The following is a 20,566-nucleotide window of genomic DNA, read 5'->3' as shown; positions in this document are numbered from 1 at the left end:
AACTATAGTACAATGTTTGCTTATAGTTCTGTGTGCTTTTAGCCTTACAGTGTGCAGTCACAATATTATTTCCCCAAGTTACTAAGGCTGTTCTTTTCTTTACTATCCCCTCAGTGCCAGTATGTTACCATTTGAAATACCCTTAGGCTCATTTTTTATGGTTTTCTTTCATTTTGGGTTGCCCACATGCTGATTTTCTTTGTTTTGAGTATGTGAAACACTACAATGTTTCTAGCAGTATATAAAAAGGTACTTAGAGAAGTGTCACTCCCTCCTCATTCCTCACTCCTATACCCCCCACTCTCCTATTCCTCCATTTTCAAATTCTATTTCCACCCCACTCCCTGTAGGTAACCAATCTCATTAGTTTTTGTTTTATGGTTTTGCAATCTTCCACAAAATTGACTGGATATCTGTATATTTTAAAAATTTTCCTTATTTCTTGAAATATATGAAATATATACATATATATGAAATATATATGAAAGATAGCATACTCTTGATACTCTTCTGCACTTTATTTCTCACTTAACAATATTTTAAAAGATTTCATCTATTTGAGAGAGAGAGAGAGAGAGAGTGTGTGTGTGTGTGAGAGAGTACAAGTGGGGGGGTGTAGAGTGCAGAGGGAGAGGGAGAAGTAGACTCCCTGCTGAGCAGGGAGCCTGACATGGGACTCCATCCCAGGACCCTGGGATCATGACCTGAGCAGAAGGCAGATGCCTAGCCAACTGAGCCACCAAGTGCCCCTCTCACTTAATAATACATCCTGGAAATAATTTCATACCAGTTTATTGACATCTTTTTCATCTTTTCTTTAAAGATGCATTGTACTCTATTTGTGGATGTATTATAATGTATTTTATTACTTTCCTATGTATTCTCATTTAAGTTGTTCCCAATAGTATGTGATTAAAAACAATGCTGAAATGAATGCCCATGTAATTGCTGGAAGTATATTTTAGGGTATATTCCTATGAGTGGAATTGCTGGGTCAAAAGAGTGAAGTGTAGTTTTGTTAGTTATTTATTGCCAACTCCTTTCCAATAGGGCTGTGCCAGTCTGCATTTTCACCAGCAATGTGTTGTCATACTTTTAATTTTCACCAACATGATAGGTGAGAATACTTGTAATCTTAAAAGTCCTTGTAATGCAGGTGAAAAAGGAAGTTGAGGTAAAACCTCAGATGGAAAGAAAAGAGCTATACAAAGAGCTAAAATGAGATGGAGTGTCCTGACAAGACTTTACGTCATCTAAGAAGATTAGGATACCAGGATGATTCTGAAGAATTGAGGAAAGTGAAAACCATTAATGCAAAAACTAAATTGACCTCTGGAGATATAAAGGGAAATAGAACATAATCTGTAATGCACTAAGCATAAGACAAGTTTAAAAATATTGACTTGTTTTTACATGTGAGAGAAAAAGCTAGTAACAAATATTAAAATAGAGAAACTCAAAGATTTTTCAAAGTGTTTGAAAAATCTGTCTTAAAGAATAGCTGTGATCTAAAAACCCACAACAAAGGAATAGAAGCCACATAGCTAAGCAAGAATCAGAGCAGACTGTAAAAGGATGGTCAAGCAACAGAAGCAGAGTCTGGTGACTCACTCCTAAGCCACCAAGGAAAGGAGTGGGGACTCTGATCCTGCTTAAAGCACCCAGAATGAAGAGGAGCCTATGAAGCACTCATTTTTAAGAAAAGAAAAAAGAATGGTCGTAGAAATGGTCAATGATCTTGTGAATGACCAAATCATCAAAGTGAGATTTTTATCTATGAAAAAATATATTAAAAGACACAAAGAAACCTGTTAAATGTAAGGAGAAATAAACCACATATTGCAAAATGACTAACATGACTTGAAACAAATAGTCCTTCAGAATGCGGCTGGAACAATAGTCTTAGTCAGCAATGAAGAATCAAGTGATTTAACCTCAGTAAAGTTTTTGATCCTATTTCAGAAGACAAGCCTTAGGCCAGAGATTAGGGAGGGTGTTTTCATTTTAAGACCAGAGAAATAAAAAATAATAATAACAAAACCAGAGATATATATAGAATTAATTCATAGTAAGGCATCTATAATAAGTACACGGGCAAAATGCAGTTGAAAATTTGCAGTAAGCTTAAGAGCTGGACTCTGGGAAGTTAGCACCAACAAGGATAGATGAGTAAAAGAAAGGAGTAAAATAATTAAGCACATGTACTGAGTTTCTATTATGTTCTTGGCACCATTTAGCCCCTGGAGATATAATGATAAATAAGGGGGAAAGCCCTGCCCTTAGCTTGTCTGGGTAAAATGGAGACACTATAATAAAAATGTTAGAGTAATAAATAAAAACACAAAGGAGTGGACTGAGGATGGAAACAGGTTTCACAGAGGTGGTGACCCTTGGAGCGACATTTTCCTGTTGGAAGGGGAGGTGTGCGTTGGTATATTTTGGAGGATAGTTCAGGCAGAAGGACTTGTACATGCACAGGACAGGGGTATGGTGTATCCATGACATCAAAGTGTATCTTAAAAAATCACTTTAGCATCCAGCAATGTGAAGTATTTCATATCTCCCTAAAATCCCATATTTGCAGATAACACAAATAGGGCATAGGGCATGAGAAAGAAGCTTAGAATAGGGGGTTAAGCTTCAAAAATGACCTTGAAACATCAGAGAAACTAACTGAAATGAACTGTTCCCTTTTCCTGTGCAAGAAAAACAGTAGGTATAAATACAAAATGCAGAATGGCAGGAAGGGTCAGGAAGGAACAGAGGAGTCCTACTGAACTGTGGGGGAAAGTATCCAGCAGGGCAGAGCAGCTGGTTTTAAGAGAGATGTTAGCATTAAGGCATAATGAGACTAAAGCCAGAGAGAGCCCCCTGGGCTCTAGAACGGTGGGTACTAAGGAAGTCTGTTCAGGTGAACTTCAGTTTCCTCATCTTTCAAACAAAGGGACAGAACTATCTCTAGAATCTCTTTCTACTCCATGACTCTTGAGAGGATGACATTTGGGAAGGTTGAAGAACATTCTGAGAGCCATGAGGTGACCCAAGATGGAAGGCATAGGCTTTACAAGGCATGGATAGAAAGACTGGGAGCAATGTGTTGAACCTGAGCTGGGAGGTGATTACAAAATGTGATGGATTAAAGAACATGATCAGCTGTTCTCTATTTCTGGAGGGATGAGAACAAAAACAAAAGAGAGAGAAAACAAAAGAAAATGGGATCAAAATGCAGTTAAAGACTGTTAAATAACAGAACGCATTAGTCCCAGAAGGTATGCGCATGCCTTTTGGAAAAGTCTTTGGAAACAGTCTATCTGTCCAAAATGATTCTGGAAAGGGTCACCAGCTGTGGCTGCAAGCCGCTGGATGAGCCAGATGTCATTTCAGTGCCCTTCCTATCTCTGTGTTTCTGCAATTGTATAATATTACGCATAAATAGAGTAATACCAAATTACCCCATTTATACATTTTATGTATCTATTAATATGGACAACAGTTTCCTTTCCATTTTACCAGTAAAGTTTTGAATACAAATGTGACTCAGCCTCTCCCCATTACGGTTCTACATTCAGAGCTAATTGCCTCACAGAACACTTAAGGAGTCATTTTTCATTATGATGGTGAGCAGGGGGAAAGCAGATGGCACAGTCATGTTATTGATTTGATGATCCTTGCCTGGCTTGTTGAATAAATGGAACTGAATGTATGGTCACTGCATCCAGACTTTTAGGGCCTTCAAGGTTCAGTTCAAATTATTCAGATAGCCGGTTCATGAGGCAAGAATTCATTTATTCCTCCAATGCTTCTAAGTGAAAATTCCAGGGACCAACTAGGTCTCCTCAAACTACACCTTTGGAGTCATGTTCTTAAAGAAGAGGATGAGCTCTTTCTTAAATTTTGCCAATGCTTTATCTGCATGACTGCTCTGAACTTGCTGCCCATTAGTTAGGGATGTAGACTCAACTTACATGGGCTACACTCATTTGCAAGTAATACTGTGGATAAGAGGAAACAACTTATTCACTTTTCAGAGGACCATTAATTCCTTCCCTAAAAGTCCTTAGAGAGAGATAACTCTGGCCTTAAGTGGTAGTGTTGTTATAATCAATGTTTACCTTTTTCAGAGTTACAACATTGTGATCATTGGTGCTTGTGCCTCCACTGGGTCTTTCATTAAGAATGAAGGGATAGTCACACTAAAAGATGCCTTTGGTAGGTTTTGTGGCACCATTTTACAGTAAATAATAGGGATTAAATCAGCTATCAGTATAACATGGAATTTTTATCAAAACTTGAATAGACTCCATCCCAATGAATTTGCTAAGGGACCACTGGCCCTTTGGAGTGGTCACCAGAAAAATGTTTATATGAAAAGAAGAAATTCCCAGGGCCCTTGACCCACATTTTATCAGTTTGCTGGTAAGCAGACATATTTTCTCAAGCCATTTAATTTTCCTTTTCGGACCTAGGGAATTCATTTCTGTCTGCCATTTCTGGGGCCTGGTGAGGGAAGGTGTGCAGTACTGCCCTTCTGGCAACAAGGGGATTATTACTGTTGTCTTTTCTTGCCAGGTTTTACAACATGGCATAATAAACATGAGGTAGAGGTAAATTCCCTCCCTCCACAAGGGATCCAGAGACCTTGGCTCTGGTCTGCACTGAGCTATGAGCTTGACAAATCTCTCCCTGTCTCTGGCTCTCAAGGTTTTTTGTTTTTGTTTTGTAAAATGCAGGATAGAGTTAGATGGTTTTGAAGTCCTTTCTAAAGCTACGAAAATTCTAAAATTCTCTGGTATTCAGGATTACCCATTTCTCCTTGTTAAAGGCAGGAGGTGGCCTTCTGCTAAATTCCCCCGAAATATATGTAAAGCAGGACTATTTAATTCATGACCAATTAAAAGTGAAACATCTTACTAATTGGAAGTTTTACATAGAGACCATGGTGTCAGCCATCATAAGAAATACTGGCAGGCTGATTTAGGCTTTACATTTTATTAATATCTGCAAAGTTCTTATTTTGTTGTTTGGTTGCTTTGAAGGCAGCTTACTTATTCCAGACAAATTTTGATTTTTCCCTTTGGCTTTGTAAGTTGATTTGTTGAGTTGCTTACTTTTTCCTATTTCTCTCTTTGATCAAAATAATTATTGACCAGCCAATTCTAGAAATACCTGAACAGGGTGGCAGGTGGGGAGGAAAAAAAAGAAAAGAAAAATGTGCTGGCCATGCTTTCAGTGCTGAGGGTCTCATTTTTCATGTCCATAAGTTCTGGCTTTTCATGTGGGTTTGTTTTTAATTGCTCTATCTTGAGAGTATTTGAGTTAACTTTTAGGCTGTACCAGTCACTTCTACAGTAGGCTTAATTAGCCATGTTCACTATTCTTCATGTTTCTTGTTCTTATTTTCTTCTTCGTTCCTTCTGCACATTAATCAATTTCTCTCAATTAACAATGGCACAAAGAAAAAAATCACAATCTCAAATGGTAGGACCATGGCCATGACACTGGGAAAGGAAGGAAAAAACTTGCACTATCCCACAAAGCACATAGCTAATGGTCTCTGATCATAACCCACCCCACTTCCCACTATCCCCATGGGGGAGATAAAAAGATTTGGAAAGAGCATTATAGTGTGAGATTTTCTGGTTTTAAATTCTGGCTCAATAACTTCTTTACCATGTGGTTATAGGAAAGTGACTTAAGTGACTTACCCTCCCTGAGTTTATTTTTCTTATCTGTGAAAGCAAAGTGATAATATATACTTTAAAGGGTAATGACAATTCAAAGAATGGTAATGAGCACAGAGCAGAATTACAGCAGATGATATGTGTTAATAACAAATACAACAGCAAATTGACACTTTTTATTTGTCAGATGCATTTTTGAGATTACCTGCCCTGACTATAACTAATATGTAGATTCAAAGTTATTTTTCTTGTCATAAAGGATCAAACCTGGTTGTGCTCTTTCAAACTGAAATAACATGGTTTTGTAAAAATTATTGTCCAAGAAAGAAATCAACATTCACATCACAAAAACAAAAAAACAGAATAAATTTACGGTTTAAGTATATGCTACATTGGAAATATAAAGTGTCTTATTGTTTGTGTCATTTCCTCCTAATGTTCTCATTTTCCTTGAACCTTAAATCTAAGCAACCAAGTTTTAATTTCTTTCATCAAAGGTACAATGTTGAGCTTGATTTTAGTCCCCAAGACATGTAACTTAAATCCTATATGAATCATAAATACAGACAATCCAGTCTATCAAAGATTATGGGCCTGAAGTGAAATTATAACTAGTAAATTTTACATTTGTATAGCTTATATCTACATATTTTCTACATATTTTTTGGTGAGGAAGTTCTATCATTTAAGGATAATTTTTTTCATCAATTAAATATTTATCAAGCAACTACTAAGTATCAAAAATTTGTTAGCAGCTGGGGATTTGAAGACAAAATAAGACACAGCCACTGCTCTCAGACAGCTTACTATCTGGGAAGAAAGTTCAGAAGAATACACAGTGACTCTGGTACATGTGATGGAGCAGTAAAGAATTGAGCCAGTGAATCCTCTGGGATTTCAAGGAGAGTGAGGTCACATTTATATGGAGGAGGCTTCATGGAAGAGGAACTGGCTTTTGGACTGGGCTTTGGAAACAGGTAGGAGGGAGAGGGCATTCAGGCATGAGGAGCAACAGTGAGTATGCCAGACAACACACACACTCATGGAATCATAGGAAGAAACACCCATGTGGGATTACAGGCCTGGCATCAATCATAAAAATATACCATGTAGCCATTGTCTTATCTTATAGGTGAGAAAAGTGAGGATCCAAGAGGTTAAAACAACTGCCCGAGGGCAGGCTCAGCAGCGGGGCTCTGCAGGGAGGCGCGGGTAGGGATCTGTAGGTGAACACCAAACCTGAAGGAAGACTGAAGAGAGGTTGAGGAGAACCTCACATCCCAGACTACATGTCTGGACTCACTTCAACAGGCAATAAAACACCAGCAAAGGTTTATGAGGAAGAGAGTGATATGATTAGAACTGTGCTCTCTTTTGGCAGAAGTCCAGTGAGAGCAGCCAGTGCCCAGATAAAAACTGGAGATAAAATGTCAAAAACATGATGTCTGCTCTATCTGCCAGGGGGGCAAGATCTTAAAGAGCTTCGTGATTATTTGGACATAAAATGGGAGAAAGCGAGAAGGGGGCAAGCGACTCCAGGATTTCACACTTGAGCCACTCTGAAATGAACTTTACAAAGAATGGTAGGGGAGTCGGTGATGGTCACAGGGAGGGTGTGAAGGAAGAGGGACAAGCCCGAAGAGCAGCAAATCCAGGTTCCAGTGCTGGTGCTCAACAGGTGAGCGGTGGTGGCTGGAGATCCAGAGTCAGGAGTTTGCCCCCCTGTGAGTGGAGAGGGAATGACCCTCAAGGGATAGGGGGAGAAGGATGAGAGGCTGGCCAAAGGATCAAACCTCAGAGATCCCCACCTGAATGTAGAGGCAGATGAGGCAGATCAAGAACAGAGGGTACTGCTCTACGTTCATCATCTCTAAGTAGGTGCCTCAGATAGGTCACGGCACACCAGAGAGGAGAGCTTCCAGAAGTTGAAGAGGCCAGGTGGGGACTATTCAACTGTCAAGCAGGACAGAGACATGGTGGCAGGTGAGAACTGAGAAAAAGCCTTTGAATGAGTTTATCATTTTGTTACTTCCTTAGAATGATAATACACATTAGTAACTGTGTATCAGTTTCACTTCAACTTTCTCATAGTCTACTCTGTGTCCATAACACCTAACACTGTCTGTAACTATGGGTTTATTTGCATGATTACTTATTTCATGTTTATCTCCACATAGGCTGTAACCCCTATAGGTACAGCAACTCTGTTTTTGTTCACTACCATCCATCCACTGCCTGGCATATAGCAGACACTTTTAAATATTTCTCAAATGAATAAAGGTAGTACATGAAGATTTACAATCACTATATAGCTATATTTTGGATAGAAGATAAAGTTATTTCCTATTCTTGATCTGTGGGCCTTTTTAATAGCAGGTGTATTTTTGACATAGAGTCATATTTATTACAATAATTTCAGATGACTGTGTTTTGTTGTTGCCTGGTCTCTCTGCCTGATTTTATAGTTTATTTTGCCATGAAATGCCCCCTTTTTTTTCTTTCTTCTTTATGAAGATACATATGGTGGATGTAAATAATATTTGGATTTGAAGTTAAAAGATAACTACCATGCCAGATTTTTTATAACGAAGTCTTGATATGGTTCAGTAATTTTATTTCCTATTCTAGCCACCTCTAACAGAGAGAGTGCTAAGATTAGATCAACAGGTGTGTTTCTACAAGTGTGAAGATCAAAGTTATGGAAGGAAAACAGAGAGTCTTAAAAGATAGGAAAACTCCAAAGCTTCTGGAAAATGTGAATTATTTTTAAAAACTGGTTTCAGAGGAAAGAGTACTATACTGAGAAACTGCAGACCTGGAGTCTGTTCCCAATCCATCTCTGGGATTGCAGAGGACCTTCTACCTTTCACTGGTGCTACTTTTCAGAATCATGAAGAGGGTAAAGCCAATGACTAATATGGAAAGCGCCAGAGACAATGCTCAGAATTACTAGTTCCTTTATTCCCCACCTCTTTTTCATTTAATTAAACCAAGGTTTCTTCTTTTTGTCATCATTATCCATGACACCACGAGTAGACTATCATTTTAAACATTATACAATATACTAGATTTTTCAAAATAACCTAGTTATCCTGACAAAACATGTAAGCCTAAAGAAAAAAATCAAAACCTTAGACTTTCTATAGGTATTCTTTTTGGTAATGTTAGACTCAATGAAACATGAGGCAAGATCAGGGAAAAATTCTACCTTTAGTTGAAGCACATAGCTCCTTTTTGGCAGTGGAAATCTGGGTCCCTGGGATTTTTAATCCACTGAGAAGAGTTAATTTGCTTCTTATTAGTGAGAATCCATAAACTATGAAATCCATAATCTTCCATCACAAAGTGACAGCAATCATTATCATTTTCAATTTATGCTTTTCAAGGGCTCTATTTACTTTGTCCACATTTCATCTTAATGTGACTCTAAAACGCTTGGGGATCTTGCCGTCCAAGGTGATTGGAGACATGCTTGGTTGTTTAGTGTCATGCAGCAATTACTTGATGGGCCCTGTTTTCATGGGGATGTCAGTTTTTCAACCATTCTGAGGTCAGTAGAGAAAGTGGTGTATAGTGTACATATGTCAACAGCAGAGATCTTACATTAAACCAAACAGTCTGGCATGGTTGGCAGTAGTTTCTCTCTCACACACACACACAAAAATAGAGAAATGAAGCAGCAGGTTTACTGGGTGGGGGAGCTGGGAACCTAATTAGTCCAGCTCCAGGAATGCCAAAAAGCCTATTTAATATCTTTTGCTTTTACTCTTCTAAGCCACCTAGAGGGAGAATTGCTACAAACACCTAAACTCATTACATTAAAAAAAAAAAAAAAAAAAAAAAAAAAAAAGATTAGTGCATGGGATAATCTGAAGGATGAATCTGCAGTTTTTCTTTTGACCTCTATTAAGATGAAAGCCATGGAAGGGACTTCACACATTTTAGACCCTTAATACTTGCTAAGAATTCCCAAAATATCTGATGGAAAGAGAATAAACTCCAAAGACAGTGTCATCCTTTAAATTAAAAAAGAGTTACTAGCTGCTGCTGAAAAGAGATGACTAAAAAACTAGCACCTGTGTGTCACTGAATCATTGATTTGTCAGTGCTGACATTCAGTTTCAAAGAGAAAACCACCATGCTCCTCAGATGCTTCCGCCTTCTCTTTATGGCTGAACTTATCCTTGTCTTAAGGGCTTTTATTCATGGTAATGAAGAGCGTATTATGAAAAGCATCACTCCACATTTGGAAAGCTACATTTCAAAAAAGGGCTTCATAAAAAATTTTGAGACTATGCTAAGTACTGCAAGAGAACTTTTAATCTAATAAATAATACTAATTAGTCATTGAATAGATATACTAGTAACTGGAGACAAATCACCCAAGATCCAGGAGAAGGTTCCTGGCACTGTGTTCCTCTCATAGTGATGATGGGGTCAGGAGTCTATCCATGGAGCTCCTCCTCTATCACCATCATCATCAAAAGTATTTATGAACTGCATTCTATGTGTAGGGCACTGCGATAAGCACAGGCACATAAATGCATTTCCTATAAAATAAGAGATAAAGCAAATTCTGGAAATGAAGATAACCAATGTCAACATTTCCTTTCCAAGAGCTAATATGGTTCTTGAATGATCACTGGAATGCATTTCCTCTCAAACAGTGGATGGGACTATGTTAAGTTTTAATTGGCTGTGTACATACCAAGTATCTTGATGAAGAGTAAAAGAGATAAATCCTTTAATTTGTACATTGTTGTTAATATTTCCCTTGTTTAGGGAAAAATGAGATGTGAACATCAGAAAATCTTTCTCTACAAACACTGTTTTTTTAATTTAATTTTGTTTGTTAGGTTGCAGTGAAGTCAGGAGTTTTCTGTTTGTTTCCCAACATCTTACTATAAAATATTTCAAAGGTGCAGCACAGTGGAAAGAATTTTAATGACATTATTCCCACCACCTGGATTATACCATTAACATTTACTTGCTTTATATATCTGTCCATCCATTCATCCTACTATACATCCATCAATACCATGTTTTTGATGCATTTCAAAGTAGACTGCAGACAGCAGGTAATACTGTATTTTGAAGTAGACTCAAAGAATATTCCTAATCCTATAAAAATACCTAGAAAACATTTATTAGTTTTTTTTTAAAAAGCTCATTCTGAATTATGCACACAGATATTCAATCTACAGGCTCTGTAAAAAGTATGGTAAGTTAACTCAAGGTTTTGTCTACCTGTATCAATACCATGGGCATTTTCAGTACTCCCTCCAGTGTTGGGCTTTGTGAAGACAAGGGCTATGGATTATAGAGAAATAAGCTCTCTGCTACAGATCATCAGGGAAAATGACCTGAAATGTTAGCGAGAAGCTTTTTTTTTGTTTTGTTTTGTTTTGGTGTTTTTTGCTCTATACTCTAGTAGTTTCCTATTTATTCCTTGAGTATAGAAATAGATTTCTATGCCTCAATTTCCTCATCTACAAAGTGAGTGTTATAATACTGATCTCACGGGCTTGTCATGAGGATCAAATGTGAAAAATAGGAAAGCACTTCGTAAAGAGTAAAGCACTATGCACATCTAAGGTCGCTTTATCCTTAGTAATCATAATGCATCTGTAATAGAACACAGCTGAGGTAATGATCCACACTGCTATTTGGTTCTTTCAGATCAGTCAAAAAGATTTCAAAGGTTAAAGGGACAGAGTATTGGCAGGTGCCTTCACTCTGCCCATCAGTACATCATCTTGTCAAGGATCTAGAAGAACCTTGGTGTGTATCACACAGACTTGTTTTCATTAGGGAAGTGTTTGCTTTGGAAATCATCCCAGCCCTAAAACAATACTTCCATTAGCTGGGCACAGTACCCATAATTATCCATCTTATCTGACCAGTGCCAAACTATTCTACTTACTGCATACCATTTACATTTACCTTGGTGGTTCTGAAAGAAGATCAAGGCATTCAGTCATCATATGAGAAAGTACAAAGAATGTTTATTTCTTTGAATAAACACCTACAAATGAACTTTGGGTAGAAACCCCTGCAACAAGATATCATCAGGTACCATAAATGACAAGACTAAAAGTGATGGAAACCCTCTGTCCTCATATGGGAAAAACTCCTTTACATGAATATCTTAAGTTTATAGGCTATAAAGTAATGGAGCTTCCGTTTGTGTGTCAGGTTGGATACAAATCAAAAAAGTGAGGAGCAAGGTCAAAGCTAGCTAGGAAACCAAGAAGAGATAAAATAAGCAGAGAGGTGAGTTCAGCATCAGTTACTGTTATTGAGAACTTGCCAGATCTCTGACACTTTTTGCTTAAGGGGAATTGAAAAGAAAGACAGATCTGAAACAACCCTTGCCCTCAAGAAAGCATCCATTTCATAAGAGTTGGATGGAGCAAATAATCAGGAGACAGAAAAATAAAACATTGTAGTAAATAGAATAGAATATGTAAAAAGAGGAATAAGCATGGTTTGTGATTTAATTGCAAATTATACTCAACACTGTGCATGTGTACAATGTGGACCACATCACAGCAATGTGAAGACCTCTAATAGGACACATACAGTTAGCCCCAAATTCAAAATATGTTTTTCATGTAGGAAAAGGAGAATCAGAGGCAAGGCTTGTTGTGATTGGTGGGATGGTTCCCTGGCCCATGAGCTCCAGCTGTCTGGTGCTGATAACAAGAACCTATAATAAACATCCTGAGATGGTGGCATCAAGCTATCATCCTCTGACACCACTACACATTCCAAACATGCAAGTAAATTCCTTAATTTGCTTCCATATTTATAAAGCAAACTTCTAATCACATTTATAATTTGGCATCCTATTTGGGAATAAATAAGCTGCCCAAAAGGGTCAAAAACTTGTTTGCTGTGCTAGTGAGAGTTCTCACTGTAGTTACAACAACTTGGGGATGGGGGTGTTGTGAGCATATATACACAGGTATATCATACACAAACACACACATATTTAACATGTAGTTTTAAGAGAAACACTGGAAAATCTGAATTTACAGCAATGCAGACTTCTAGATATTTTGTTAAAGTGTGCATTCTAATAAATTCTATCATGCTTTAAATTAGAACCATGTCTTCACTGTAGTGCCTGATACTATTATTTATTTCTTCTGGTTAGTCTGCATGTTTTGCTTAACTGCTGATGGTTCCTCATTCATCTTACCAGACTGTCCAGGAGGAGGGGCACCTGATGATCCTCGTGGTAGACAGAGAAACACAGTCAGAACAGCAGCTCTGTTCCCAGCACATGGTTCAATGGCTATTGGCTTGGGTGCTCCCTGAAAAAGAAAACCCAATTTTAAATTTGCATAATTGACACGACACTGTTATTTTACTTTTCTCCTACTTATGCTTCAGTCAACTAAATTGTACATTCCTAGTGGATGGGGACATACAATGTCTTATTTTTTAATAGTTCAATCGAATATTTCCTCAAAGTAATACTTAGTGTTTTTGTAGTGGTAGTCATTAACATGCAGAAGACTTTTTTTTTCCTTTGGGGAGTTAAGTATAGGTGCATATTTTTGAAAAGCATGCTTTGTTCTATTTTTAGCTTGTTTCTTTTTCTTTAATAGACTTTTTTAAAAATTTTTAGACTTTATGCTTTAGAGCAGTGCTAGGTTCACAGTAAAAGTGAGAGGACAGTACGAGATTTCCCCTCTACATTTTGCCCTAACATATGCTAGTCTCCCACACCATCAATGGCCCCCATCTGAGAGGTATATTTGTTACAACTGATGAACCTTCATTGACACATCATACTCATCAGAGATCTATCGTTTACATTAGGGTTCACTCTTGTATTCTAGTCTATGGGTTTAGACAAACATAAATGACATGTATCCAACATTATAGTATCACTCAGAGTATATTCACTGCCTAAAAATCCTCTGTGCTCCACCTATGCATCCCTTCCTCACTACCCCAAAGCCTGGCAACCACTGATGTTTTTACTGGTTCCACAGTTTTGCCTTTCCCAGATGGTCATATAGTTGGAATCCTATGGAATTTAACTTTTTCAGATTGAATTCTTTCACTTAGTAATATGCACTTAAGGTTTCTCCATGTCTTTTCGTGTCTTGATAGCTTATTCTTTTTTTAAAAATTTTTTTTAATTTATTTATGATAGTCACACAGAGAGAGAGAGAGAGGCAGAGACACAGGCAGAGGGAGAAGCAGGCTCCATGCACCGGGAGCCCGACGTGGGATTCGATCCCGGGTCTCCAGGATCGCGCCCTGGGCCAAAGGCAGGCGCTAAACCGCTGCGCCACCCAGGGATCCCTAGCTTATTCTTTTTTAATGCTGAATAACACTCTATTGTCTGGATGTCCCACAATTTATTTATCCTTTCACCTTCTGAAGGACATCTTGGATGCTTCCAAATTTCCACAATTAAAAATAAAGCTACCACAGGGGGTGCTTGGGTGGCTCAGTCAGTGAAGCATCCAACTCCTGATTTTGGCTCAGGCCATGATCTCAGGATCATGGGATCAAGCCCCATGTTGGGTTCCACACTAAGCATAGAGCCTGCTTAAGATTTTTTCATTCCCTCTGCCCCTTTCCCCCACGTTTGCATGTGTTCTCTCTAAAACATAAATTAAAAAAATAAATAAGAATAAAGCTATTATAAACATCCATGTGGAGGCCTTTTTATGAACGTAAGTTTTCGGTTCCATTGGGTCAGTATCAAGGAGTGTGATTGCTGGATCATATAGCAGGAGCACATTTAGTTCTTTAAGAAACCATCAACTATCTTCCAAAGTTGCTGTACCATTTTGCATTACCACCAGCAATGAATAAGAGCTCTTCTTGCTATACCTCTTCACCAGCATTTGGCGATGACAGTGTTCTAGATTTGGGCTATTCTAATAGGTGTGCAGTGGCATCTTGTTGTTTTAATTTGAATTTCCTATGATGATATATGATATGAAGCATCTTTTCATATGCTTATTTGCTATTCTGTGGGTCTCCTTTGATAAGGTATTTGTAAGGTCTTTGGACCAGTTTTAATTGCGTTGTTTCTTATTGTTGAGCTTTAAGAGTTCTTTGTCTATTTTTGAAAGCAATTCTTTTCAGATGTCTCTTTTGCAAATATTTTCTCCCAGTGTTGTTTGGCTTCCCATTCTCTTGATATTGTCTTCTGAAGAGTAGAAGTTTTTGATCTTGATGAAATCCAGCTTAGTAATTATTTCTTTCACAGATTATGCTTTTGATGTTGTATCTAAAAAGTCATTGCCATATGCCAGGTCATCCAGGTTTTCTTCTAGGTTATTGTCTAGGATTTTAATAGTTTTGTAGTTTACAATTAGGTTTATGATCAATTTTGAGTTAATTTTTGTGAAGAGTGTAAGGTATTTGTCTAGATTCTTTTTTTTTTTTTTTTGCATATGGATATCCAGTTGTTCCAGAACCATTTACCTAAAAGACTATCTTTGCTTCATTGCATTCCCTTTGATCCTTTGACAAAGAACAATTGATTATATTCATGGGGTTCTATTTCTGGATTCTATTCTGTTCCATTGATCTAATTGTCTATTCTTTAACCAATATTATACTGTTTTGTTTACTGTAGGTTTATATTAAGTCTTGAAGTCAGTGTCTGGCCTCCTGACTTCAGTACAGTGTTGGCTATTATGAGTCTTTTGCCTCTTCATATAAAATTTAGAGTCAGTTTGTAGATATTCACAAAGCTGCCTGCTGGCATTTGATTTGGATTGCTTTGAATCTATAGATCAAGTTGGGAAGAACAGACTTCTTGACAATATTTATTATTCATATCCACGAACACAGAATATCTTTACCTTTTCTTCTTTTTATTTTGTTCATCAGAGTTTTGTAATTTTCCTCATATAGATACTGTACATACTTTGTTAGATTTATATCTAAGTATTTCATTTTGAAGGGTAGTAGTATAAATGCTATTGTATCTTTAGTTTTATATTCTGCTTGTTCATTGCTGGTATGTAGGAAAGCATCTGATTTGTATTTTAACCTTGTATCTTGCAACCTTGCTGTATTGTTTAGTATTCCAGGAATATTTTTGTTGATTCTTTTGGATTTTCTACATAGATTATCACATCATGTGCTAATAAAGATAATTTCGTTTCTTGCATACCAAACTGTATAACTTATATTTCTTTTTTTTTTTTTTGTCATATTGCATTAGCTGCAACTTCTAGTACAGTGTTGAAAAGGAGTGGTGAGAAGGGCACATCCTTAACTTGTACTTGATCTTACTGGGAATGCTTCAAGTTTCTCACCATTAAGCATGATGTTCACTATAGGTTTTTTTGGCAGATATTCTTCATTAAGGTAAGGAAGTTCCTTTCTATTCTTAGTTTACTGAGAAATTTTACACAGTCTTAATAGGAAAAGTGGGCTAAATAGTTTATTACTTCTATAATAATAATTTATTATTTATCAATTTTAAAAATAACTACTTGCTACCATTCTCCAAACATGACAATTTATATTATTATCATAAATTTATAACTTTTAATATTTCTGATGTTTCAGTTGATAGCAGTTATAATTTTGTTATTAGTTTTGTTAATTGTTCGAATTGTACTATCTTTGGACAATGAGAATGTCTTCAAATTGGCTCCTGAGTTCTTCTGATACGATCACAAAAGCTTTTGATAGCTTCCTTGTCTTTTGCCTGTCTCAGACCTGTAATTAGACATTTCTCTAAAGAAACTTGCTGGGAAAGTAGTATTAATTCCAGGCATAAGAAGTATTTATTGCTACAGGTTTGGCCATTGTTCTAGGAAGTTTTAGGCAACAGAGCTCAGTGTCATAAATTGGATTCCCAAAGAAGCAGACTCCCTGTGAGACAGAGTTATTAGCAAACAGAGGTTCTTATGGTAAAATAATAATAATAATAAATAAAAAATATAGATGGAAAAGGAAGGAAACCTCATTAGACATAGGGAAAGGGCTGAACTGAGATGCAGGCCCAGGAGGAGACCTGGAGCCAGAATGATCTTTCACAACCAAACTGGGCCAGGAGAGCCAGGCTGTTATACTCCTTCAAAGATCAGTTCTTACATATCACTGCTCTTGGGCAGAGTCATAACCTTGGACAAGGTGGCTCTCTGCTGTTATGGTAATACCTGAAGGGCTAACAGCTGAAGATAGTCAATAGGATTCCCAGAAGCAGGGTATCATGTCTTCACTGAAGGTGATTTGTGTAAAGTATCAATGTGCCCTCCATACTCAGAATGTTTTTAAAGAGGAAAAATATACCATGAATTCATAATGATATTGCCAATTCAAATTTAATTTGTTTTATTTAATTTCTTTGAGTTTTTGTATCTTCTTTTCTCTTACTTTGAAAATCTTGATACCTAGTAATACAGATAACTACTTTTATGCTACAATACACTTTAAATATAGTATTATATATTATATGTGATAATACAATTAATTAAAATTGAATTCTTTGTAGTTTTTTTTCCATCTTAAGGGTATATATCCTACTAAGAATATATTGCATGTTTAAATATTGCATGTGTAAAATCACTTGGAAAAAATAAAATAAAATCACTTGAAATTGGTCCTCTCTATGTGGTTTTGCCACTGATTCCATCCTAATTTAGGTAAGTTTGTGAATTCAGAGGCTGATTGTTTTGAAGGATTGTTCCCCTTTCCATTTTTATTTAATATTGCTTTCTAATTTTAAGACACTTATATAATTCCAGGATCAGATCTAAAAAATAAAGTACACTTAGAGACGTTTACCATCCACCTTTGTTCCCTTCATGCCGCTCCCTTTTTAGCAAGTTAAGTTTTTGCGTGGATTTAAGTTCTCAAATCCTTGGAGTAAATATCAAGGAGTATGACTGCTGGATTGTATAGTGCCATGTTTCATTTTAACACCAAATCCTGGCACAGAAAAGATGTGCAGTAGGCCTACATTTGAATAAATGAATGCATGTCACTAAATTTGATGGATAGTCTGTGTGCCACAAAATTATGCAACTTTTGTTGCTTTCTCATAATTGTTTCCTGCCACCAATGATGTACTACGCAATACAGCTTATCTAATTAAATTATCACAACCCGAAATATTTTGTTAGCATATCTTTAATATCACTTTAGTGAAATACATGTCATAATCACCAATAAGTCACTTGTATAAATAATATGACCTTAGGAATAGAATAAATGAAAATATGATAATGATACAGTAGTAATAACTAGTCTTATATTAAGTACTTACTATGGTTTAGGTATTCAAAATTCTTTACATATATTAACTCATTTAAATCTTATAGTGAGAACACTGAAGCAAGGTTAAAATTACCTATTCAAATTTATACAAGTAGGAAGTAGCAGGGCTAAGATTTATATACAGGCAAGCTGCCACCTAAGTCCATCCTCTTAACCACACAATGTGGTTTATCAAATGTGTGCATGTACAAACAAACCTGCACCTACACACAGTGGATGTATGATTTTGTACATGAACTCATGTGTCAGCACACAAGTGTGTGAACAGATGCATTCCATGCACACATGTGTGGACACGAACATGCACAAGGGATTTAGGTTTAAATACAATGTCATCTCTGAGACAGTGAGGATATCATTTTAGCATAGGAATGGTGATTTTGGCTATTTCACTGAAAAACTGTAGGTGAGATGTGGCTGACATATCGAAGCAACATCTATGCATGAAGACAAAATAGAAGAAAAAGTGCCAGTGGTTTAATTATCAGGACAAATAATTTGTTTAGTTTTTTTTTGTTGTTGTTGATCATATTTGAACTTTTCAGAAGAAAAACAGACATACGTAGTCATTCACCAAGAATATTTTAGAATACTGCCGTTTCCAGAAAGTTTAACGAGGCATTAAAGATAAAATATGTCCCCTTTCATGTAAAACTTAGACTGAAATTTCTGGTGACAACAGTTTTATGTGGTTATAAACGATTTCTCCTTTATAGCAACATAAATCTCATGTTTTAAAATTATCCTCATACAGATACATTTTGGGAGTTTTCAATATAAAGGTGAAAGTGGCCATGATAGAAGTAAAGGGCATAAAAATCTTCCAGGAATATGCTGTAAGCCATGTTGCAATACTTGTATCAAGTTACATGATCTACAGTTTTACACTTTAAAGCTTACATTTAATTTAACAGACTTATTTTTGAAAATGTTAAGTCAAAATCAGCATAAGTACACAGATATTCTCCAATGATGTAAATATTTAGAGAATAGGCTTGTCATATTCCAAGGCTAACAGAAAAATACTATGAATGTTTTGAACCGTATTTCTACCTTCTGAAATTTATTCTAATTTAATAAATGCAAAGTATATGTAAAGGTCAATTGGTTAAAATATACTAAGAGAAAATAAAATGAATTCGGGTTTAAATAATGGTGATATATCAGAAATATTAAAATTCTCTTTAATATACCTAAGAAATACTTATCCTTTCTACCATCGCGTAAGGTTTTCTTTTTTGCTTTGTTTTTACGCTCAATGCAATAATTGGAACTATTCAAAATATCCAAATTTATTTAAAAATATTTGATTATAAAAATTAGAAGAAAATAAGTTTATGATTACAATAAAATAAAAGAAAATAACAACCAAAACCAGTTGAAAAACAGTGGTTCTTGGTTTAGGGGATTTAGAAAAACAGTAAACAATTTGAGAGTACATCATTTGATTGTGTTGTCAGGCTACCATTTTGCTGTTTTTAACACTAGAAGAAAAGGTTTTAAACATCAAATGCTAATGCCAAAAGCCCCAACTGAGAGAAAAATTAGTAAAAAATAACTAAATTTCAGGTGGAAAATGGATTAATTATTTAACATCAATGAATCAGCAACAAATGAAGAATGTAGCAAAATATCTGGACCACTTTTCCGTGGAACTATGCTCGTATAAAAGCCACTTCTGTAAAAGCGTCCTTACAATAATTCCTTACTATTAATTCTCCTGCTATTGTACAGAAAACATTCAGAAATTTCTTTATATTGATAAACTCTATGAAAAGAGCTTATAATTCTATTTTAAAATCCAATTGGCTTACAACTTTTTCTATTTTGGCTATAAGATTTTCATAAAAGGATATTAGCAAAAATATGAATTATTCATTATGTTAAAAATATTAGTGACTAGCACAGCTCTTTGATGCTTCTGGCAAGAATTCACATAACTTAAAAAATTATTTCCGAAGAATTTGTGGCAAATCTCACCTTCAATAAAGAATTTTAAATAAAAAAGAAAAAACCCCACTTTATAGCACTTGATTTTTGCAATGGAATATAGCAAAACCCCACGAATGATATTTCTGATACCTTGAGGTTTGCCAGTTGTTTAGCGATAGATACATAACCATGAATCAAAATCATTTCACAATGACATAACATGTTCACTGAACTGTGCAATTTATCATGCATTTTCCATGGCTGCCTCTGAAAGAGATAAGGTATGGGTTTGTTTGCCCATAGCACTCAGAGACTGTGATTTACTTCCAGGCAGTTTCGTATTTGTTGTACTGCAGGAAGCTGGTGTTAGACCGTGCCAGAAAATATCATTGACAGTTATATAATTAGCAGTCCTTGTTTATTAAGCACACAGCAGTTTTAGAGTGAAAAAGACTTGTTTTGTTCACTCTAGTGGTTTTGAAACTATTGTACTCCTTTTTTCAAGTTCTTGTTTTTGTAGGCAACAATTCTGTGTTCTCTCTCTCCATTTTTCAGCTATTGAAGACAAATAAGTTACCAGAGAAGCTTCTGGAATCATAAGGATTTTCAAGATGATAATTCTTAAAGTTTATAATGACTGAAAAGAAATATTCTGAAAGTGAGGCTACCATTTGACATAG

The 20,566-nt window shown here is 36.2% G+C and overlaps 1 protein-coding gene across 1 annotated transcript in view; it reads right to left on the bottom strand.

Moving 5' to 3' along the window:
• The window catches only part of ATRNL1 (attractin like 1), a 779,330-nt gene that overhangs the window by 90,718 nt on the left and 668,046 nt on the right, over positions 1-20,566 (bottom strand). The window contains exon 28 of the mRNA XM_025467337.3: positions 12,886-13,000. Coding sequence (XP_025323122.1) covers positions 12,886-13,000 — 115 coding nt within the window. The remainder of the gene's footprint in view (positions 1-12,885; positions 13,001-20,566) is intronic.

Source organism: Canis lupus, chromosome 28 (genome assembly GCF_003254725.2).
Source record: "Canis lupus dingo isolate Sandy chromosome 28, ASM325472v2, whole genome shotgun sequence".
Lineage (NCBI taxonomy): Eukaryota > Metazoa > Chordata > Mammalia > Carnivora > Canidae > Canis > Canis lupus.
Note: the sequence above shows the minus strand (reverse complement) of the source record. Positions and strands in the feature narration are given on the sequence as shown.